This window comes from Scyliorhinus torazame, chromosome 3 (genome assembly GCF_047496885.1).
Source record: "Scyliorhinus torazame isolate Kashiwa2021f chromosome 3, sScyTor2.1, whole genome shotgun sequence".
NCBI lineage: Eukaryota > Metazoa > Chordata > Chondrichthyes > Carcharhiniformes > Scyliorhinidae > Scyliorhinus > Scyliorhinus torazame.
Genome location: NC_092709.1, coordinates 356,798,798 through 356,820,596, shown reverse-complemented (window position 1 = coordinate 356,820,596; position 21,799 = coordinate 356,798,798). Strand labels below are relative to the sequence as shown.

At 46.7% G+C, this 21,799-nt stretch overlaps 1 protein-coding gene across 2 annotated transcripts in view; it reads right to left on the bottom strand.

Moving 5' to 3' along the window:
• The window catches only part of pdcd4a (programmed cell death 4a), a 73,008-nt gene that overhangs the window by 16,169 nt on the left and 35,040 nt on the right, over positions 1-21,799 (bottom strand). Inside the window, exons 5-8 of one of the 2 annotated variants that reach the window (XM_072497799.1) lie at positions 16,896-17,117; positions 5,733-5,830; positions 4,708-4,819; positions 1,255-1,362 (exon numbers count right to left, since the gene is read on the bottom strand). In XM_072497799.1, coding sequence (XP_072353900.1) covers positions 1,255-1,362; positions 4,708-4,819; positions 5,733-5,830; positions 16,896-17,117 — 540 coding nt within the window. The remainder of the gene's footprint in view (positions 1-1,254; positions 1,363-4,707; positions 4,820-5,732; positions 5,831-16,895; positions 17,118-21,799) is intronic. The other variant, XM_072497801.1, reaches the window with a different exon arrangement.

Here is a 21,799-nt window from a genome sequence, read left to right as displayed (position 1 = left end):
CCAGCTACTTATTGCTCCTTTTTACCTTCTGATTACAATGGACACGTTTATCCCCATTTTTCTCGGTCCAAACAGCCATATCATTGCCTTCCCTTCATTTTTTTATTTGAAACTATCACCTTTGCAGTCAGTCCGGGCCTCAATGACACCATTCTGATGTCTCCATTTCTGTTGGCGAGCACATGTCAATGGGTACCCACACTCCCCTGGGGAAATGAGGGCTGGTTTAGCTCAGTGGGCTAGACAGCCAGTTTGTACTGCTGAACAAGGCCAGCAGCGCAGGTTCAATTCCCGTACCGGCCTCCAGGCGCCGGAATGTGGCGACAAGGGGCTTTTCACAGTAACTTCATACTTGTGACAATAAAAGATTATTATTTATTATTAAATGGGCAGCCACTAATATCCGCACCCCCCCCCCCCCCCCCCCCAACCCTGCCCGCCCAGAAAGTTCTCAGCTGGGGGAAGCCAAAGGCTGCTGGTCCCCCTCGAGGACAAAGGGATTGCATAACGATGACGTTTCACTGTGGCTGACTGATTACAGGGCCGGGCTTCTGGTGGTGTCTGAGGATATAGTTTCAGAATTACTTTGAAAGACAGAAGCTCAAGGTCAGCTCTGGGAGTTTGCAGCCAGCTCTAGCCCCTGACAATGAAGGATATGGAATGTCTGGATGAGAAAAGATTAGGGCTTGTAATAAGGAAGTTGTTGACGAATGACAGCAAACAATCTTTATCTATTAGTCAAACATACCCACACACTGAGAAAAGCTCCACTGGTGGAGAGCTGAGGAACCATAGGTCCAAACTCACTCGTTTCTCTCAAGCACACCACACTCACCATGTGACGTGGGAGCCATGTGGAGATCAAAACAGATTAACCGCTGGTTTCTGCAATAACCTCGCACTATTAAACTCAGGATTTCACTTGCCTTTAAGAAAAGTATTAATTGCTTGCTCAAAGTAGCCCTGTTTACAGGATGGAGTCAAGGAACAAGACATTGTCGGGGACACAGCCCTTCCCTCTTGGCCCTCAACTTCTTCCAGATAGCAGAGAGCTCGATTTTGCGATTAGCTTGACGCAGTTCATTGCTGGCCCGCCTCACCTCAAACCCATCAACGTTGGAGCAACAAGAGGTAAACAAGATGAAAATGATCTTCCAGAGCAAGAGAATCATCTCTGATCAGATCAGAGCAACTGGTTATCACACAAAATATGGACAGGTAGGGAAAGGGAGAAGCAGGAACGTCTATGCTCACCTCATAAACAAGCTCATGGTGGAAATGTGGCACCTCCAAATCACGGAGGCAGTGCTCAGCTTCCGCCAGCTCCCCGGAGAGCAGAAACTCCTTCAATATGAAGTTCATCTGGGTCAGAGAGAGAGAGAATAAGTTAGCAAAGTAAGTGCAGGCAAAAGAGGGCAGACAACAAAAGGATGCCACGGCCAAACGCAGAGGTGGTAATTCCCAGTGCCGACTACCACAGGATGAGCTGACACTGGAAATGGATCTCTTTCCTCTGGCAATGTATCCTTTCCCTTTGAGACCTGCTCCCATCACCCACTGCTCACAGAATGCATGCCGTATATTCAAGGTCCACAGAGTGAACTCTGGCCAGGAGTCCAGGCTGCCCCTTCATCATCCAGTTGTCTCGCAGCACAGTGTGAAGCCTGGGATCCTCCTCTGCTGCACAGTTTTGTGCTAGCCCAGGTGTAATCGCAGACTGAATCACCCATCAGCCCTGTTGCAGATGCATTATTTACAGAGGTGAGCACACTGGCTAGATCAACCCTGCTTAATGTTCCTGATCTCTGTTCCATTGTGCAATGACTGGCAGGATGCCAGGTATCAGACTGAGGCGAAGGAGAGAAAACCCAGGAGTGAGGCTGCAAAAGGACACATGCAGACTATATGGGCAACGAGGTGGAATATCGAATGCAAGCCGTGTAAGTGATGGGATCCACTTTTGTTTTTAAAAATATTGTTATCCTCCTTTTTCACATTTTCTCCCAAATTTACACCCTACAAACAATAATCAGTAACGAATGCAATGTCAATCGCCATATTAATAACAAGGATCCCATCCTCCCATCAAACCCCAGACATTGGTCCGCATGTTCACATAAACAATTGACAAAAAGGAATCAGGAATCACCCATAGTCACCATTAACACACACCTCCCCCTCCCCCAACCCTCCCCCAACCCCCCTCAATGTTCGATGTGATCCAATTCTTGAAAGTGTATCATGAATAATGCCCATGAATTGTAGAACCCCTCCATCCTTTCCCTCAGTTCAAATTTGACCTTTCCAAGCACCACGAATTCCAGCAGGTCCCCCCGCCACGCCAGGGCACATGGTGGAGAGGTTGATCTCCACCCGAACGGCATCCGCCTTCGGTTGGGATCCACTTTTACGAGAAGAATGGAGAAACGGAATATTTCTTAAATGGTAAGAGAGAAATGTTGGCAGCGAGCTCCGGGTGTCCTTGTACCCGAATCACAGGAAGTTAGCATGGGGGCACAGAAAGCAAATGGTACAATAGGTACGTTACTTATTCTTATAATGCAATCCCTTTGTAATTCTTGCAACCATTATAAAGGCCTTGGCAAGACTGCACCTGGAGTGTTGTGCACTCCCATCCCAGCCCATTCCCCCACCCTGTCCCCGTCACCCCTTCCCAGCCCATTCCCCCACCCTGTCCCCGTCACCCCATCCCAGCCCATTCCCCCACCCTGTCCCCGTCACCCCATCCCAGCCCATTCCCCCATCATGTCCCCGTCACCCCATCCCAGCCCATTCCCCCATCATGTCCCCGTCACCCCATTCCCCCACCCTGTCCCCGTCACCCCATCCCAGCCCATTCCCCCACCCTGTCCCCGTCACCCCATCCCAACCCATTCCCCCACCCTGTCCCCGTCACCCCATCCCAGCCTATTCCCCCACCCTGTCCCCGTCACCCCATCCCAGCCCATTCCCCCATCATGACCCCGTCACCCCATCCCAGCCCATTCACCCACCCTGTCCCCGTCACCCCATCCCAGCCCATTCACCCACCCTGTCCCCGTCACCCCATCCCAGCCCATTCCCCCACCCTGTCCCCGTCACCCCATCCCAGCCTATTCCCCCACCCTGTCCCCGTCACCCCACCCCAGCCCATTCCCCCACCCTGTCCCCGTCACCCCATCCCAGCCCATTCCCCCACCCTGTCCCCGTCACCCCATCCCAGCCCATTCCCCCACCCTGTCCCCGTCACCCCATCCCAGCCCATTCCCCCACCCTGTCCCCTTCACCCCATCCCAGCCCATTCCCCCACCCTGTCCCCGTCACCCCATCCCAGCCCATTCCCCCACCCTGTCCCCGTCACCCCATCCCAGCCCATTCCCCCACCCTGTCCCCTTCACCCCATCCCAGCCCATTCCCCCACCCTGTCCCCGTCACCCCATCCCAGCCCATTCCCCCACCCTGTCCCCGTCACCCCATCCCAGCCTATTTCCCCACCCTGTCCCTGTCACCCCACCCCAGCCCATTCCCCCACCCTGTCCCCGTCACCCCATCCCAGCCCATTCCCCCACCCTGTCCCCATCACCCCATCCCAGCCCATTCCCCCACCCTGTCCCCGTCACCCCATCCCAGCCCATTCCCCCACCCTGTCCCCGTCACCCCATCCCAGCCCATTCCCCCACCCTGTCCCTGTCACCCCATCCCAGCCCATTCCCCCACCCTGTCCCCGTCACCCCATCCCAGCCCATTCCCCCACCCTGTCCCCGTCACCCCATCCCAGCCCATTCCCCCATCCTGTCCCCGTCACCCCACCTAACCTTTGGACATTAAGGGGCAATTTAGCATGGCCAATCCACCTAACCCCGCACATCTTTGGACTGTGGGTGGTCCCAGGTTCGATCCCGGCCCTGGGTCACTGTCCATGTGGAGTTTGCACATTCTCCGCGTGTTTGCGTGGCTTTTTAAAAAATATATAAATTTTAGAATGCCCAGTTCATTTTTTCCAATTAAGGGGCAATTTAACGTGGCCAATCCACCTACCCTGCACATCTTTGGGTTGTGGGGGTGAGACCCACGCAGACACGGGCAGAATGTGTGAACTCCACACGGATAGTGACCCGGGGCCGGGATTCGAACCTGGGTCCTCAGTGCCGTGAGACAGCAGTGCTAACCACTGCGCCACCGTGCTGCCCTGTCTTTTTGTAATTTTTAATGGGAGGAATGGGCAGCACGGCAGCACAGTGGTTAGCACAGTTGCTTCACAGCTCCAGGCTCCAGGTTCGATTCCCGGCTTGGGTCACTGTCTGTGTGGAGTCTGCGCGTTCTCCCCGTGTCTGCGTGGGTTTCCTCCCACAGTTCAAAGATGTGCAGGTTAGGTGGATTGGCCATGATAAATTGCCCTTAGTGTCCAAAATTGCCCTTAGTGTTGGGTGGGGTTACTGGGTTATGGGGATAGGGTGGAGGTGTTGACCGTGGGTAGGGTGCTCTTTCCAAGAGCCGGTGCAGACTCGATGGGCCGAATGGCCTCCTCCTGCACTGTAGATTCTGTGACTGTTACTGCTCGTTTGGTTGAAATGGGAAGAATGATGCTGGATTCTCATATTCTCACCCACACCCACGCGCTTGTCAACTCAATTCTCGATTGTCCCCTCCCCATACTGTATGTTGCTACCTCCACTGTACCGGGATGTAGCCAAGGGCTTTACATACCTCTCTGATGAGATGCTTGACAGGTCGCTGCCCTCCACCCACGCCCCAGACATTGTCCAGTCCAACACCACGCTTCATACTCAGCAGGATGGCGGCTCGATCCAATGCAGCACTGAGGGGGAGCGAGGGCAAAGTTTACAGCTGTTCTGTTCAAATTACAGGTCAGCAGTCAGACAACACGGCACGAGCTGGCACCTGGATTAGCCTGGCTGCACCAGGGCAAATGCACTAGAATCATAGAATTTACAGTGCAGAAGGAGGCCACTCGGCCCATCGAGTCTGCACCGGCCCTTGGAAGGGCACCCGAATTAAGCCCACACCTCCAGCCTATCTCCATAACCCAGTAACCCCATCTAACCTTTTTTGGACACTAAGGGCAATTTAACATGGCCAATCCTCCTAACCTGCACATCATTGACTGCGTAAGAGGATGTGTGTTCAATCTCCTCAGAGCCTCCTCCCATAACCCAGCGCCTAACTACCCGCCGCCACCCCCCACCCCCAACCAACTCTTCCTCTCACTTCCGCTTAACTTCCCCTATTGGAGCACCCTCCCAGTCCATCACTTCCTTATAAATCTCCATGCCCTACCCTCGCCAATTCCTGTTTTCGGCATGGGAAAAGACGGAACCCCGCATCCAACCACCCCCCCCCCCCCCTGGGATTGTGCCCAAACGGAGGCTCCCTCCAACTCCAAGTGCTACCGCCAGTGTCCTCAGGGCCATCACACCACCGGGCTCGTGGAGTACCTGGCTGGCGAGAATGGCAGAGGCGCCACCAACAGTGCCCCTCGGCTGTGACCATGGCTACATTTACTGCCCAGTAGTAGTTCGTTAAATCACTGCCCCAAGGGAAGACACCGCGAATACCATAACCCAAAATAATATGTGTTTATTCAAATGCAAAATCATTTTCTTCTTCAATGCTACAAGCCGTGCCGAGCAGGAACAAATATGTACGGTATATCAAATACCCACCGTGTATACAAATCTATTTCTATTTTTGAACACAGCCTTCTCACTTACCGTGCATGGTCACAGTCTACTTTCCCTTTATAACCTTCGAGAAAGTTTGACGGCAACACATCATCTGCCACTGCCCTGGCGATAAACTGGCCAAGTACCTGCCCAGACAGCAAAGGAAAACACAAATTAACTGAGGAAAGCAAGTCAGTAGTGCGGCTGAGCGAGTGATTGCTCTTTGGGAATCTCCAGCAGCCGGGATGGCTGTGGTGAATCTGTAACAGCTTGTTCTCCCGTTTGTTCAGGAATGCTGGGCAACACAGGGAGAGCTAAAAACAAGAGCCGTGAAAATGGAATGAAAACTGTAAATGTCGGAAAAACTCAGCTGGTCTGGCAACATCTGTGGAGAGAGGGGAACAGTTAACCGCGAGTCCAATATGACTGCTTCAGAGTTCCGAAGAAGATTTTAGGTTTGGTATCATATAATAAGAAAGGGCTAATTATTAACCTTGCTGTAAATGAGCCTTTAGGAAATAGTGACCATAATATAATAGAATTTTACATTAAGTTTGAAAGTGACATAGTTCATTATGAAACTTGGGTCTTAAATCTAAACAAAGGGGAACTATGAAAAGGTACGAGGGATGGGTTGGTGATGATGGATTGGGGAAATACAATAAAAGGTTTGACAGTGGACAGGCAATGATCAGTGTTTAAAATAGTATTACATGGTCTACAACAAATATACATTCCTCTGAGACACAAAATCCCAACAGGATAGGTGAATCTACTGTGGGTAATAAACGAAGTTAAAGATCACATGAGACCAAAGGAAGCAGCTTATATGGTTGCCAAAAAAGTGGTAAACCCGAGGATTGGGAGCAATTTAGAATGCAGCAAAGGAGGACCAAGAAAATGATAAAGGAAGGGCTAAGAGAATATGCGTGCAAGTTCGGGATAAACATGAAGGCGGATTATAAAAGTTTCTTCAGGTAGACAAAAGGACAAGTATGGGTCCATTACAGGCAGAGACAGAAGAATTCATAATGGGAAATAAGGAAATGACAGAGAAACAAAACAATTGTGTCCGTCTTCAAGGAAGAAGACACAGAAAATCTCCCTGAGATATTAGAGAACCAAGGGGCTTGTGAAAATCAGGAACAAAGGAATTAGAATCAAGTAGGAGGGAATACTTGAAAAAATAATTGGACTGAAGGTTGATAAATCCCCTGGACCAGATGAGCTACACCCCAAAGTTTGGAGGATGTGGATAGAGAGAAAGTGGATGGTGGTTATGGTTCAAAATTCTATAGATTCTGGAAAGGTTCCTGCAGACTGGAAAGTAGCAAATGTAACCTCAACTATTTAAGAAGGGAAGGGAAACGCAGAACTACAGACCTGTTAGCTGTTGCCAGTTGTAGGAAAGATGTTAGAATCTATTATAATGGAGAGCAGAGTCTGGAAGATAAAAGAGCGGACACTCTTAAAAGAAGAAGCAGAGCTGGCACAATGAAAGAGCGCGAGACTGAGAGAATCATAGAATCACTACAGTGTAGAAGGAGGCCATTCGGCCCATCAAGTCTGCACTGACCATCTCAAAGAACACTCGACTTAGACCCACGGCCCACCTTATCCCTGTAAACCCATCTAACCATTTTGGACACGAAGGACAATTTATCATGGTCAATCCACCTAACCTGCGCATCTTTGGACTGTGGGAGGAAACCGGAACACCCGGAGGAAACCCAAGCAGAAAGGAGGAGAACGTGCAGACTCCGCACAGACAGTGACCCTGGATAGAGTGGACGTGGAGAGGATGTTTCCACTTGTAGGAAAAACTAGAAGCAGAGGACACAATCTCAGACTAAAGGGACAATCATTTAAAACAGATGAGGAGGAATTTCTTCAGCCAGAGGGTGGTGAATCTGTGGAACTCTTTGCCGCAGAAGGCTGTGGAGGCCAAATCACTGAGTGTCTTTAAGGCAGAGAAAGATAGGTTCTTGATTAATAAGGAGATCAGGGGTTATGGGGAGAAGACAGGAGAATGGGGATGTGAAAATATCAGCCATGATTGAATGGCGGAGCAGACTCAATGGGCCGAGTGGCCTAATTCTGCTCCTATGTCTTATGGTCTTAAGGCAGGAATTAAACCTGAGTCCCTAGTGCTGTGAGGCAACAGTGCTAACCACTATGTCGCCCGGAAAGCAGAGTGGTGGTTATGAAAGAGCATGAGAAAAGTGAGACAGAGTGCAGTGCTGGGTTGGAGTTGATCTCCTGAAATGACATCAGGATTCAAGTGACGTGGGGGGGCATAGTGTCTCAGTGGTTAGCACTGCTGCATCACAGCACAAAGGACCCGGGTTCGAACCCAGCTCTGGGTCACTGCCCGTGTGGACTTTGCACATTTCCCCCCCCGCCCCTGTCCCGTGTCTGCGTGGGTCTCACCCCCACAACCCAAAGGTGTTCAAGATAGGTAGATTGGCCAAGCTAAATTGCTCTTTAATTGAAAAAAAAGAGTTGGGCACTCTAAATTTATTTTAAAATGATTCAAGTGATGTGGGACAACAGGAAGCAGCTGATTCGGTGAACAAAGTCAGGTAGGTATTTACTACTTTTATCGCTCATTATTTGTACGGTCTATAATTTGTGGTCTATAGTTTGTAAGGGCTATATTCTGTAATAACAAGGACCAGGGAAGAAGGACCCGAGAGTAATAGATATTTCATTTTAAGTATCTTTCAAAAAGTTTAATTTAAAAGGGTTAAATCATGAGAGGAGAACGCAAACCCGGGGTGTGCTCCTCCTGCTCTATGTGGGAAACTGGGAACACTTCCAGTGCCCGGGGACACCATGTGTGCAGGAAGGACCCCAGCTGCAGCTCCTGGAAACCCGGGTTTCGGAGCTGGAGCAGCGAGTGGAGACACTGTGGAGCATCCGCGAAGCAGAGAGAATCATCGATTGCACGTACAGAGAGGTGGTCATTCCAGAGGCTGGAAGATACTGGGTGACCATCAGGCAGAGTTAGAACTAGGCAAACAGTGCAGGAATCTCCTGGGGCCATTCCCCTGCAAAACAGATATAACGCTTTGCATACTGTTGTGGGGAATGGCCTCTCAGGGGAAAGGAGTGCCAAATGTGTTGGCCCCGTTGAACAGGGGAGAAGTAAAAAGTGTGGGAATGCAATAGTGATAGAGGATTCAATTTTAAGGGGATAGATAGGTATTTCTATGCCACAAACGGACTCCATGGTGGTATTTTGCCTCCCTCTTGTTTGGGTCAGAGCGGCTACAGGACATTCTAGAGGGTGTGGGTGAACAGCTAGTGGTCGTGGTTCACACTGGAATAAACTACACAGGTTAAAATAGGACGTGATCCTAAAAGCAAAATGTAGGGAGTTAGGAAGTAAGTTGAAAAGTTGGGGTGGGGGGGGGGGGATTACTTAAACTAAAACGACAGGGGGAGCAGAACATATGCAAGGAATCAGAGGACAGGGAAAACACAGACAAGAACAAAAGACAGAAGGGGGAATAAGAAAAGCAATCGGCAGATAAATCAAAGGGTCGGAATCAAACAGGGCCACAGTGAAAAATAATGGGAACAGGAGAAGGAATGTTAAAAAGACAAGCCTTAAGGCTTTGTACATTAATGCACAGAGCATTTGCAATAAAGTGGATTAATTAATTGCACAAATAGGTGTAAACGGGTGTGATAGTCGGAATTACGGAGACATGGCTGCAAGGTGACCAGGGATGGAACTGAACGACCAGGGGTATTCAGGATTTAGGAAGGACAGACAAAAAGGAAAAGGTGGTGGAGTTGCAGTGCTGGTTAAAGAGGAAATTAACACAGCGAGGAAGGATATTAGCTCCGACAATGTGGAGTCTCTATGGGGAGAGCTGAGGAACACCAAGGGGCGAAAAGATGTTAGCGGGCGTCCTATGCAGACACACAAACTGTAGTGGTGATATTGGGAACGGCATTAAACAGGAAATTAGAGACGCTTGTGATGAAGGAACATTTGTAATTATGGGTGATATTAATCATTTAGATTGGGCAAATCAAATTAGTAACAATATCGTAGATGAGGAATTCATGCAGTGTATACGGAACAGTTTTCTGAACCAATACGTTGAGGAACATACAAGGGAAGAAGCCACCTTGGACTGGATATTGTGTAATGAGAAAGGACTAATTGGCAATCTGGTTGTGCGAGGCCACTTAGGGATGAGCGACCATAATATGACAAAATATTTCATCAAGGAGAGTGACGCAGTTGTTTCTGAGACTAGGGTCCCGAATGTAAATAAAGGGAACTATGATGGTATCAGACTGGAGTTGGCTATGATGGATTGGGGAACGTTACAGGGATGACAGGCAACGGCAAACATTCAAAGAACGCAAAAATATGACATGTCCAAACCATGGCTTACAAGGGTACAAGGGGCTGGTTTAGCACAGTGGGCTAAACAGCTGGCTTGTAATGCAGAAGAATGCCAGCAGCACGGGTTCAATTCCCGTACCAGCCTCCCCAAACATGCGCCGGAATGTGGCGACTAGGGGCTTTTCACAGTAACCTCATTGAAGCCTACTTGTGACAATAGGGCAGTGCGGTAGCACAAGTGGATAGCACTGTGGCTTCACAGCGCCAGGGTCCCAGGTGCGATTCCCCGCTGGGTCACTGTCTGCGCGGAGTCTGCACGTTCTCCCCGTGGCTATATGGGTTTCCTCCGGGTGCTCCGGTTTCCTCCCACTGTCCAAAGACGTGCAGGTTAGGTGGATTGGCCAGGATAAATTACCCTTAGTGATCAAAAAGGTTAGGAGGGGTTATTGGGTTATGGGGATAGGGTGGAAGTGAAGGCTTAAGTGGGTTGGTGCAGACTCGATGGGCCGAATGGCCTCCTTCTGCACTGTATGTTCTATGTTGTTCTAAATAAACAATTATTATTATTGAGCATCTTTCCGAGGTGTTATAATACTGCACACAGGGCTGGTTTAGCTCAGTGGGCTAGACAGTTGGGTTGTGATGCCGAACATGGCCAGCAGCGCGGGTTCAATTCCCGTACCAGCTGAGAATTCTGAATTCTCCCTCAGTGTACCCGAAGAGGCCCCGGAATGTGGTGACTAGGGGCTTTTCACAGTAACTTCATACTTGTGACAACAAAAGATTATTATTATTACTACTACAACGCAAATGACAGCCATGATGTTTGAATGGCGAAGTCAACTCAGCAGGCGTAGTGGCTCTTACTAGATTCAGGAGTGCTCAAGCCAAGAGGCAGGGCTTCTCTTTCCCTGGGCTACAGGATCGATCCCATTTCTGGGCCAATATTTATATATCAAGTAGGCATGTCTGTTTGTGTTTCATAGCAACAGCTAGAGCATAGGGAGAATCGAAAGAATGTGACTGAATCTAAAGAATGTGATTGAACCTGTTCCAGAACATGTTTGTACCCTCCCTGGTAAGCTCAGCATTATCAGTAATTAATATGTGGGTGAATAGGGAGTAGACTAGCGACATATAACTAGTGCAATCGTAGCAAGGCGTCTTTATTCTTGCACTCCAATCTCCTTGCAATAACAGCCAGCTGACTTCCCATTCGCTTGCTGTACCTGCATGCTAGGTTCCTGCTACAAATACACTCAAGTCTCCCTGAACCTCAACATTTAATTACAGTCAAACTGCAGCACACGTGGACACAAACTGCACCAAGTTATCACTCCGAAAATACAGCAGCAATTCTTTTTTTAAAATACTAAATTAAAAAAAAAATGTTTTACAATGCTGCCCGATTGCTTCATTCATTGCAAATTGTGCTTTCGAAAAATTAGTTTCAGTGGAAGTACAAGAGAAAACAAAGTTCACAAAAGGTCAGTAGAATGTTGGAGGCCAGATTGACAATTGCAAAGAAACATAGATGTTGACAGACGTCTAACGATGTGCAGGCTAGGTGGATTGGCAATGCTAAATTGCCCCTCAAGTCTCCAAAAGGTTAGCTGGGTTTACTGGGATAGGGTAGAGGCGTGTGCTTAAGAGTGCTCTTTCCAAGGCAGCAGGGTGGCGCAGTGGGTTAGCCCTGTTGCCTCACGGCGCCGAGGTCCCAGGTTTGATCCCGGCTCTGGGTCACCGTCCGTGTGGAGTTTGCACATTCTCCCCGTGTTTGCGTGGGTTTCGCCCCCACAACCCAAAAGATGTGCAGGCTAGGTGGATTGGCAGTGCTAAATTGCCCCTTCATTGGAAAAAATTAATTGGGTACTCTAAATTTAAAAAAAAGTGCTCTTTCTAAGGGCTATTGCAGACTTGATGGGCCGAATGGCCTCCTTCTGCACTGTAAATTCAATGATTCTATTCTATAGAAAGTAAGATCAAGTAGACAACTCAGCCCTTCGAGCCTGCTCTGCCATTTCATCTGATTTGATTGGTGTATCTCACCGCCATACGCCTGCGCTCTCCCCATATCCCTTCACACCTTTGGAGTCCAGAAATCTATCTTAAATCCTTCTTAAATATATTCAATGACTTGGCTTCCACCGCTTCCATCGTAGAGAATTCCGCAGGTTCACCACTCTCTGCCTGAGGACATTTCTCCTCATCTCAGTCCTAAATGGCCTTCCCCTATCCTGGGACTGTGACCCCTTGTTCTAGACCCCCCTCCCCCAGAAAGAGGAAACAACATTCCTGAACTCAGTCTGCCCGGCCCTGTCAGAATTTTATATGTTTCAATGCGATCCCCTCTCATTCTTCTCAATTCCAGAAAATACAAACATATGAATTAGGAGGAGTAGGCCCCTCGAGCCTGCTCCGGCATTCAATAAGATCACAGCTGATCTGATTGTGACCTCAACCCCACACTCCAGCCGACTCCCGATAACCTTTCGCCCCCGGGATAATTGAAAATCTATCGAGCTCAGCCGGCCATCCCAGGAATCAGTCTGGTGAACTTCCCTTGCTCTCACTCTGTGGCAAGTATATCTTTCTTAGACAAGGGGACCCAAACCTATACTCAATACTCCGGGTGTGGTCTCACCAAAGTCCTGTACTGCTGCAGTTAGACTTGCTTGCTTCTGTACTCAAGTCGATTTGCAATCAAGGCCAATATACCATTTGCCTTCCTAGCTTCTTGCTGCACCTGCATGCCTGCCTTGTGCTCACAGCAGATAATCTACCCCCGGTATCAGAGAATAGGACATACTGTGGAGCTGACAGAAGAGCTGTATTCCCATCTCCAGAATCAGGTGTAAAATTCCTTGCATTTCCAGGGGAAGCATCCACTCCTTCAGTATGTTGTTTAATATTTGAAATATACTTTTCACTGTATCTCGGTACACGTGACAATAATCAAATCCAAATTCAACTGTAAACAGCAGCTCTCTCTAAATTCACCTGGAACAATGTGTGAAATTTCCCAGCTATGTCTTCTCCATTAGCGACCATGAGACCACACAACCCTGCCATGGCAACCTCTGCAAGACGTGCCAGATCATCGACATGGGTACCACCATTACGTGCGAGAACACCATCCACCAGGTACGCGGTACATACTCGTGCGACTTGGCCAACGCGGTCTACCTCATACGCTGCAGGAAAGGATGTCCCGAAGCGGGGTACATTGGCGAGACCATGCAGACGCTGCGACAACGGTTGAACGGACATCGCGCAACAATCACCAGGCAGGAATGTTCCCTTTCAGTCGGGGAACACTTCAGCAGTCAAGGGCATTCAGCCTCTGATCTCCGGGTAAGCGTTCTCCAAGGCAGCCTTCAGGACGCGCGACAACGCGGAATCGCTGATCGCCAAGTGCCGCACGCACGAGTATGGCCTCAAGCGGGACCTTGGATTCATGTCACATTACATTGATCCCCCGCCATCTGGCCTGGGCTAGCGAAATCCTACCAATTGTCCTGGCTTGAGACAATTCACACCTTTTTAACCTGTCATCATCCCTCTCTCTAGTCGCACCGTCTGGACCTGTAAAGACTTAATTACCTGCAAAGACTCGCATTAAAAGTATCATCTTGCATCTTTGACTTTGTCTATATATGTGATTGCGGAACCCACCTCTTCATTCACCTGAGGAAGGAGCTGTGCTCTGAAAGCTGGTGATTCGAAACAAACCTGTTGGACTTTAACCCGGTGTTGTAGAACTTCTTACTGTGCTCACCCCAGTCCAACGCCGGCATCTCCACATTATGTTCTCCATTAAAGGAAGACAAATCCAATGTGGCTAGTTACCACCCCGTCAGTCTACTCTGATTCATCAGCAGAGGGATGGAAGGTCACATTGACAGTAATTTCAGCCAAGCACAAACAGCTAAATTTCAGAGGTGAGGAAAAGTATTCCTGTTGCTGTGCATTAATGCAAACTTTCCTTGGGGAAGTGACATTAGCAAGTTGAACACGATCCTGCAACATCTTTTGCTTTGCGTTAAGGACCACAACCCCAGAACTGACCTGGTGCCAGGAATGATTTTACATCTCCTAATGAGGTATCGGCTACCCAAGGTTATCATCCCAACTGAAAAGTGGCAACTCTGAAAATGCAACACTCCTACAGCAAGTTCCAGAGAGTGAGATTTCTTCCAACTGAGTTTCCAGTAACAGCACCGTCAACATATACAGTGAAGGGACAAAAGCTTCTATTAATCTATCCACATGATATTTGCAGGAGCTCTCCCAGGGATAAATTTGAATACCACTAGAGTGCGGTAAATGTGTTGCCATGACAGTGTGTGCTACAAATATCAGGCAGAGCAGTGAAGACACAACTCAGAAACGGTTCAATCCATTGAAAAAAAAAGTAATTTTAATGGGATATGTCCTTCACTGGCTGGGCCCACCTTTAATTGCCCTCGAGAAGATGGTGAGCTGCGTTCTTGAACCGCTGCAGTGCCCGAGGTGTAGGTGCACCCACTGTGCCGTTAGGGAGGGAATTCTAGGATGTTGCCCCAGCGACAGTGAAGGAACGGCGATATATTTCTAAATTAGGGTAGTGAGAGACTTGGAGTGGAACCTCGAGATGGTGGGGTTCCCAGTTATCTGCTGCTCTTGGGTTTGGAAGGTGCTGCCTAAAGAGCCTCGAGTTCCTGCAGTGCACCTTGAGCAGTAGCGACTTTATGGCTTCACTGCTCAAGTTTCACACTGCCTGATATTTATTGCACACACTGTCATGGCAACGAATTCACCTCACTCGGGTCAACCCTCATGCAATGGTTTGCCTGATTTTCTTCCCAAATCCTCACCTTTTTTTGCTACCTTACTATCATTCTCGTTTATCTCGGACTTTAAACCTAAAATATTAACGTAGAAACATAGAAAATAGCAGGAGGGGGCCTTTTGGCCCTTCGAGCCTGCTCTGCCATTTATCATGATCATGGCTGATCATCCAACTCAATAGCCTAATCCTGCTTTCTCCCCATAGCCTTTGATCCCCTTGTTTTGGCCTCAATGACTTCCAGTGGTAGCGAATTCCAAAACTGAATACATTTCTCCTCATCTCTGTCCTAAATGATCTACCCCATAATCCTCAGACTGTGCCCCCTGGTTCTGGACACCCCCACCATCGCGAACATTCTTCCTGCATCTACCCTGTCCAGTCCTATTAGAATTTTATAGGTTTCTATGAGATCCCCCCTCACTAATCTGAATTCCAAATCCCCCTCACTAATCTGAATTCCAAATCCCCCTCACTAATCTGAATTCCAAATCCCCCTCACTAATCTGAATTCCAAATACAATCCTAACCGATTCAATCTCTCCTCGTACGTCAGTCCTGCCATCCCAGGAATCAGTCTGGTAAACCTTTGCTGCATTCCCTCAAGAACAAGAACATCCTTCCTCAGATAAGGAGACCAAAACTCCACACAATACTCCAGGTGTAGCCTCACCAGGGCCCTGTATAATTGCAGCAACAGATCCCTGCTCCTGTACTCGAATCCTCTCGCAATGAAGGCCAACATACTATTAGCCTTCTTTACCGTCTGCTGTACCTTCAGTGACTGGTGCAAAAGGACACCCAGGTCTCTTTGCACACTCCCCTCTCCCAATTTACAACCGTTCAGGTAGTAATCTGCCTTCCTGTTTTTGTTACCAAAGTGGATAACCTCATTTCTCCAAATCATACTGCATATGCCATTGATTTGCCCACTCAGCCCGTCCAAAACACACTGAAGGATTTCTGCATCTTCCTCACAGCTTACCCTCCCACACAACTTGGTGTCATCTGCAAATTTGGAGATATTACATTTAGTTCCCTCATCTGAATCATTAACAATATATTGTGAATAGCTATGGACCCAGCAAAGATCCCTGTGGCACCCCACTAGTCACTGCTTGCCAGTTCGGAAAAGACCCATTAATTCCTGCTCTTAGTTTCCTGTCTGCTAACCAGTTTTCTATCCATCTCAATACACTAATCCCCAATCCCATGTGCTTTAGTGGGACTTTGTCGAAAGGCTTCCGAAAGTCCAGATAAATCACATCTACTGGCTCCCCCTCATCAACTCTACTAGTTACATCCTCAAAGAATTCCAGTAGATTTGTCAGGCATGACTTCCCTTTCGTACACGCTGACTCTGTCCAATCCTGCCTCTGTTTTCCAAGTGCTCTGCAGTGGAATTTTGATAATGGATTCTCAAATTTCCCTCCATGACTGCCATCTGGCTTACTGGTCTATAATTCCTGTTTCTTCTCTACCTCCCTTTTTAAATAGTGGAGTTACTTTTAGCTACCCTCCAATCTGTAGGAGCTATTCCAGATTCTAGAAAATCTTGGAAGATGACCACCAATGCATCCACTATATCTAGGACTACTTCCTCACGTACTCTGGGGATGTAGATTATCAGGCCTTGGGGATTTATCAGCCTTCAATCCCATCAATTTCCCCAACACCATTTCTGTGTTAATATTGATCTTCAGTTCCTCCCCCTCACTAAACCGTGTTCCCCCAACATTTCTGGTATCTTATTTGTGTCCTCATTTGTGAAGACAGAACCAAAGTGTGTATTTACTTGCTCAGCCATTTCTTTGTTCCCTTTTGCACATGCTGACTGAACTGTGTATTTCCAATATTTTCTGTTCTTATTCCACATTAGCACAATACTAGTCAACTGTACCATGTGAGCAAAAGGTTGCACCCAGGAGTTCAAGTTGAGTCAAGGTTTCCACAATCTCAGTACAAATCAGGACTACACAACTATAAGTGGATGCTTGTGAAGGGCTTGAGTTTTTACCTGTGCTGCTTCAGGTGTATCAAGAATAAGATCAGGCAGATCCTTCAACATCCTATCGAAGGCCTTGGCAACATCGTCAGCTGTAAGGACCTTCCCCAGCAGATCAGACAGGAGCCGGGACGTCAGCTCCCGGTGACTCGCCTTGCCTTCCAACGCAAGTGAGACGGCGAGAGAAGGAACCTCGTGCTTCCTCTTTCCCAGGTTCAGTTCCTGGAGCAGGGCCTAAAATCACACAAGAGTTGTAGAATTGTTACAGCACAGGAAGCCTCCATTCTGCCCACGGTGTCGGCTGTGGGCCCCTGCGAGAGCACTCAGCTGATCTTACTGCCTCACCCTTTCCTCAGAGCCTGGAGAATCATTTCTCTTCAGATAATTAATCAACAGCCTATAGAGAGCTACAACTGAATCTGCCACACTCCCAGGCAGTGCAATCCAGATCCTAATCACTCGCTGTGGAATAAGCTTCTCCTCTCGTGTTGCTTCTACTTCTTCTGCCAATTGTCTTAAATTGGTGTTCACCAGTTGCTGAACCTTCCACCAATGGGATCGACTCTGCCCAGACCCCTCATGATTTTGAAAATCTCTTCTCTCAATCTTCCTTTCTCCAGGGAGAGCCCCAGATTCCCCAATCTCTTCATATAACTGCAGTGGAATTGCCTGGAACAATTCTTGTGAATCTTTTCGGCACCTTCCCTAATGCTTCCCATCTCTTCCTGAAATGTCGTTCCCAGAACTGGGCACAATGCTGCAGTTGAGGCTGAACCAGAGTTTGTCAAGGTTTATCACAGCGTCCTTGCTTTATTACCCCACGGCCCTATGTATAAAAGGTCAGGACCAAACTGAATCACTTCACACTTCTCGGTCCTTCCATTCCACCCTCTGGACGTCTATCGCTAATACTTCCAAGTTGCCACCTGCACGTTTTGAAATTGTGCCTGGTGCACCAGACTCTAGGTCATTAATATTGATTGTATTTCAGTGGGGCAGTCCTCACACCTGTCCCTGGACAGCCCCATTACATACCTTCCATCAGTCCGAAAAACAGCATCCACCACTGCTCTCAACTGTCATGTGAGAGTACCTTTAAGAAATGTGCGTTTAAGAAATGTACCTTTAGGAAATGTCAGAGAGTGGGCGGAGCTGGGCTGTCTGTCAGCTTTTTACTTTCGTTTTAGGCTGTTTGCTGCAGGGTGTGTTTTAGTTTCGTTTTCAGTGTTGGAGCTGAAGCCAGGCAGAGCAGGTGTACTGTTGATCTCTCTGCCATGAAAAGAATATCTCTTGATCATTTGGTGAATTCAGAATTATAAACGTTCTCAGTAGTGAATATAAACCTAATGTGCTTCTGTTAAAAGGTGTTTCTTTTGTCTTCTGGATGTTGTTTGGGAATTATTAAGCATTACTTAGTGTTGTATTCTTTGGGGGTTGTATTTGAATTAATGGTTGCTAAGATGTTCACTGTATGTTTTAAAAAGGTTAACGTGAGTTCAATAGAATAAACATTGTTTTGCTTTAAAACATACTTTTCCATTTCTGCTGTACCACACCTGTAGAGTGGGCCGTGTGCTCCTCATACCACAATCTATTAAAAGTTGTGGGTCAGGTGAACTCCATGATACACATTGGGGTTCTCTAAACCCTGGCCCATAACAAATTGGGGGCTCGAGGGAGATAAAAGTCTATCTATTGGATTGGCTTAGTGAACTCAAAGACAGTGAGGGGTGAGCATATTGTGGTTGCTTTTCAGGTGTGGTATTCCAGTTTAAGTGGGGAGTTGTGTTGTGGAAAATGGCTCTTTCAGAGGCTCTGAAGTTTTTGGGGGTGGAGACGGTCACACACAGTACCTTTTGGACAGAGACTAAAAGCAGACTGTTAGATTTGACAAAAACATTGCAGTTAACATTACCTGGCAAAATGCGAAAAGATGAGGTAATTATGGCGGTGGCCAAGCACTTAAAGTTGCCTGATACAGTTTGACTCATTGGAAATGGCAAAAATTCAGTTACAACTTAAACAAATGGAACAGGAGAAAGAATTAAAGCAGCTTGAATACAAAAGAGAGGAAAAAGAAAGAGAGGGAAAAGAAAAGGAGAGAAAAGAAAGGAGAAAAGAAAGAATAGCCCTAGCAGAACAAAATGAAAGAGAAAGGGAGATACAGATCAGGAAAAAAGATAAAGAGAGAAAGTTTGAACTTCAGAAAATGGCCATGAAACATGACAGTCAGTTAAAATTGGCAAAAGGGAAACGTACAGTTGGATGATAGTGATGAGGATAGTGAGAAAGAGCGTCAAAGTCGAAGGCTTGGTGGGGATCTATTTAAATATGTCCAAGCATTGCCAAGATTTGACGAGAAGGTGGTGGAAGCCTTTTTCATTTCATTTGAGAAGGTGGCTAAACAAATGAAATGTGGGTATTACTGATTCAAACAAAGCTGATAGGTAGGGCTAGTGAAGTGTTTGCATCACTACCGGAGGAGTTATCTGGGGCGTATGAGGAGGTGAAAAAATCCATCTTAGGTGCATATGAACTAGTGCCTGAAGCCTACAGAAAGGTTTAGAAATTTAAGCAAAGAATTTGGTCAAACATACATGGAGTTTGAAAGGATCAAACAGTAATTTTGATAGGTGGATAAGGTGAAAATAGACCAAACTTATGAAGCTCTCAGAGAAATTATACTTTTGGAGGAGTTTAAAAATTCAATTCCTGATGTAGTGAGAACTCATGTGGAAGAGCAGAGGGTTAAAACTGCGAGATTAGCAGCAGAAATGGCAGATGATTATGAATTAATTCATAAATCAAAGTTTGGTTTCCGACATCAGTTTCAGTCTGTGAGGGATAGAAACTGGGGACATGAGAAATACTCAAGTGGTAAAGGTAAAGGTGATCTGATGGGAGATAATAAGGAGAGTGTACCTCAGATTAAAAAAGAAATCCAGGAGGGTGGAAAAGAAATGAAAATTTTCAAATGTTTTCACTGTAACAAAAACTAGGCCATGTAAAGTCACAGTGTTGGTGGTTGAAGAAAAGCACTGGGAAGGCTGATGTGGTAAAACAGGATAAGACAGTGGGGTTTGTTAAAGTGGTAAAAGAAAGCCCAAGTGAAGCGAAGGAGGTGCAAAAGATTGTACAGTCTGATCAAGAGGTGATTGATAAGAAGGTGCCAGATCTCTTTAAAGAATTTACTTGTGTGGGTAAAGTTTACTCATGTGTATCAGGTGGAGCAGGTATTTTAAGAGATACGGGAGCTAGTCAATCTTTAATGGTAAGAGATGAGGAGTTATGTAGTTTGGGAAGAATGTTGCCAGAAAAGGTGGTAATATGTGGAATTCAGGGTGAGGGGAGTAGTGTTCCATTATATAAGGCAATGTTGGAAAGTCCAGTGAAGAGTGGTGAAGTGGTAGTAGGAGTAATAGAGAAACTATCTTGTCCAGGAATACAGTTTATCTTGGGTAATGATATAGCTGGATCGCAGGTGGGAGTGATGCCTACGGTGGTTGATAAGCCAGTGGAAAATCAGACAACTGAAGTGATGAAGGAAGAATATCCTGGGATTTCACTGGATTGTGTAGCAACAAGGTCGCAAAGTCACAGGTTAAGACAAGAGGAGAAATCAAAGAGTGAAGATGAAGTTGAAGTGCAATTAGCAGAAACGAGTTTTGATCAGATGGTTGGAAAAGAACAAGAACAGGTGGAGGATGAGGCGGATATTTTTAGTTGAGAAAAATTGGCAGAGTTACAACAGAAAGATGTAGAAATAAAACGGATGTATCAGAAAGCATACACGGAAGAGGAATCGGAGTGGATACCGGAGTGTTATTACCGTAAAAGTGATGTCTTGATGAGAAAATGGAGACCTGTACATATGCAGGCGGATGAAAAGTGGGCAGAAGTTCATCAAGTAGTATTGCCGGTAGGGTATAGAAAGGAGGTGTTGCGAGTTGCACATGAGGTACCAATGGGAAGTCATTTGGGAATAAGGAAAACTCAAGCTAAAATACAAAAACATTTTTATTGGCCTGGACTACATAAAGATGTAGTTAAATTTTGTCAATCATGTCACGTATGTCAAGTAATAGGGAAACCTCAAGCAGTGATAAAACCAGCACCCTTAATCCCCATTCCAGCATTTGAGGAACCTGTTACAAGGGTCCTAATTGATTGCGTAGGATCGCTTCCTAAAACAAAAAGTGGGAATCAATATCTTTTGACGATAATGGATGTGTCTACTAGGTTTCCAGAGGCCATTCCAGTACGTAATATTACAGCTAAAAAGATTGTGGAGGAGTTACTTAAATTCTTTACTAGATATGGACTACCCACAGACAATCGGATCAAGCATCAAATTTTACCTCCAGGTTATTCAAAGAAGTTATGGATAGCTTAGGAATAAAACAATTCATATCAACTGCGTACCATCCAGAATCGCAGGGAGCGTTAGAAAGGTGGCAACAGACATTAAAGACAATGTTGAGGGCTTATTGTCAAGATTATTCAGAGGATTGGGATAAAGGAATTCCATTCGTACTGTTTGCAATTAGGGATGCACCTAATGAGTCAACTAAATTCAGTCCTTTTGAACTAATTTTTGGTCATGAGGTAAGAGGACCACTTAAATTGATTAAGGAAAAATTGGTGAGTGAGAAATTAGAAATTACATTATTGGAAAACGTGTCAAAATTTTAGGGAACGATTAAATAGAGCAGGTGAATTGGCTAGACAACATTTAAAGATTGCACAAAATGTGATGAAACGGACAAGAAATCCAAAGTTTGTAGTTTTGCCTCTGGAGATAAAGATTTAGTGTTGTTACCAGTGGTAGGTGGACCTTTAAAAGCTAGGTTTTGTGGACCTCATCAGATTGAAAAGAAATGAAGTGAGGTGAATTATGTGGTAAAAACACGAGATAG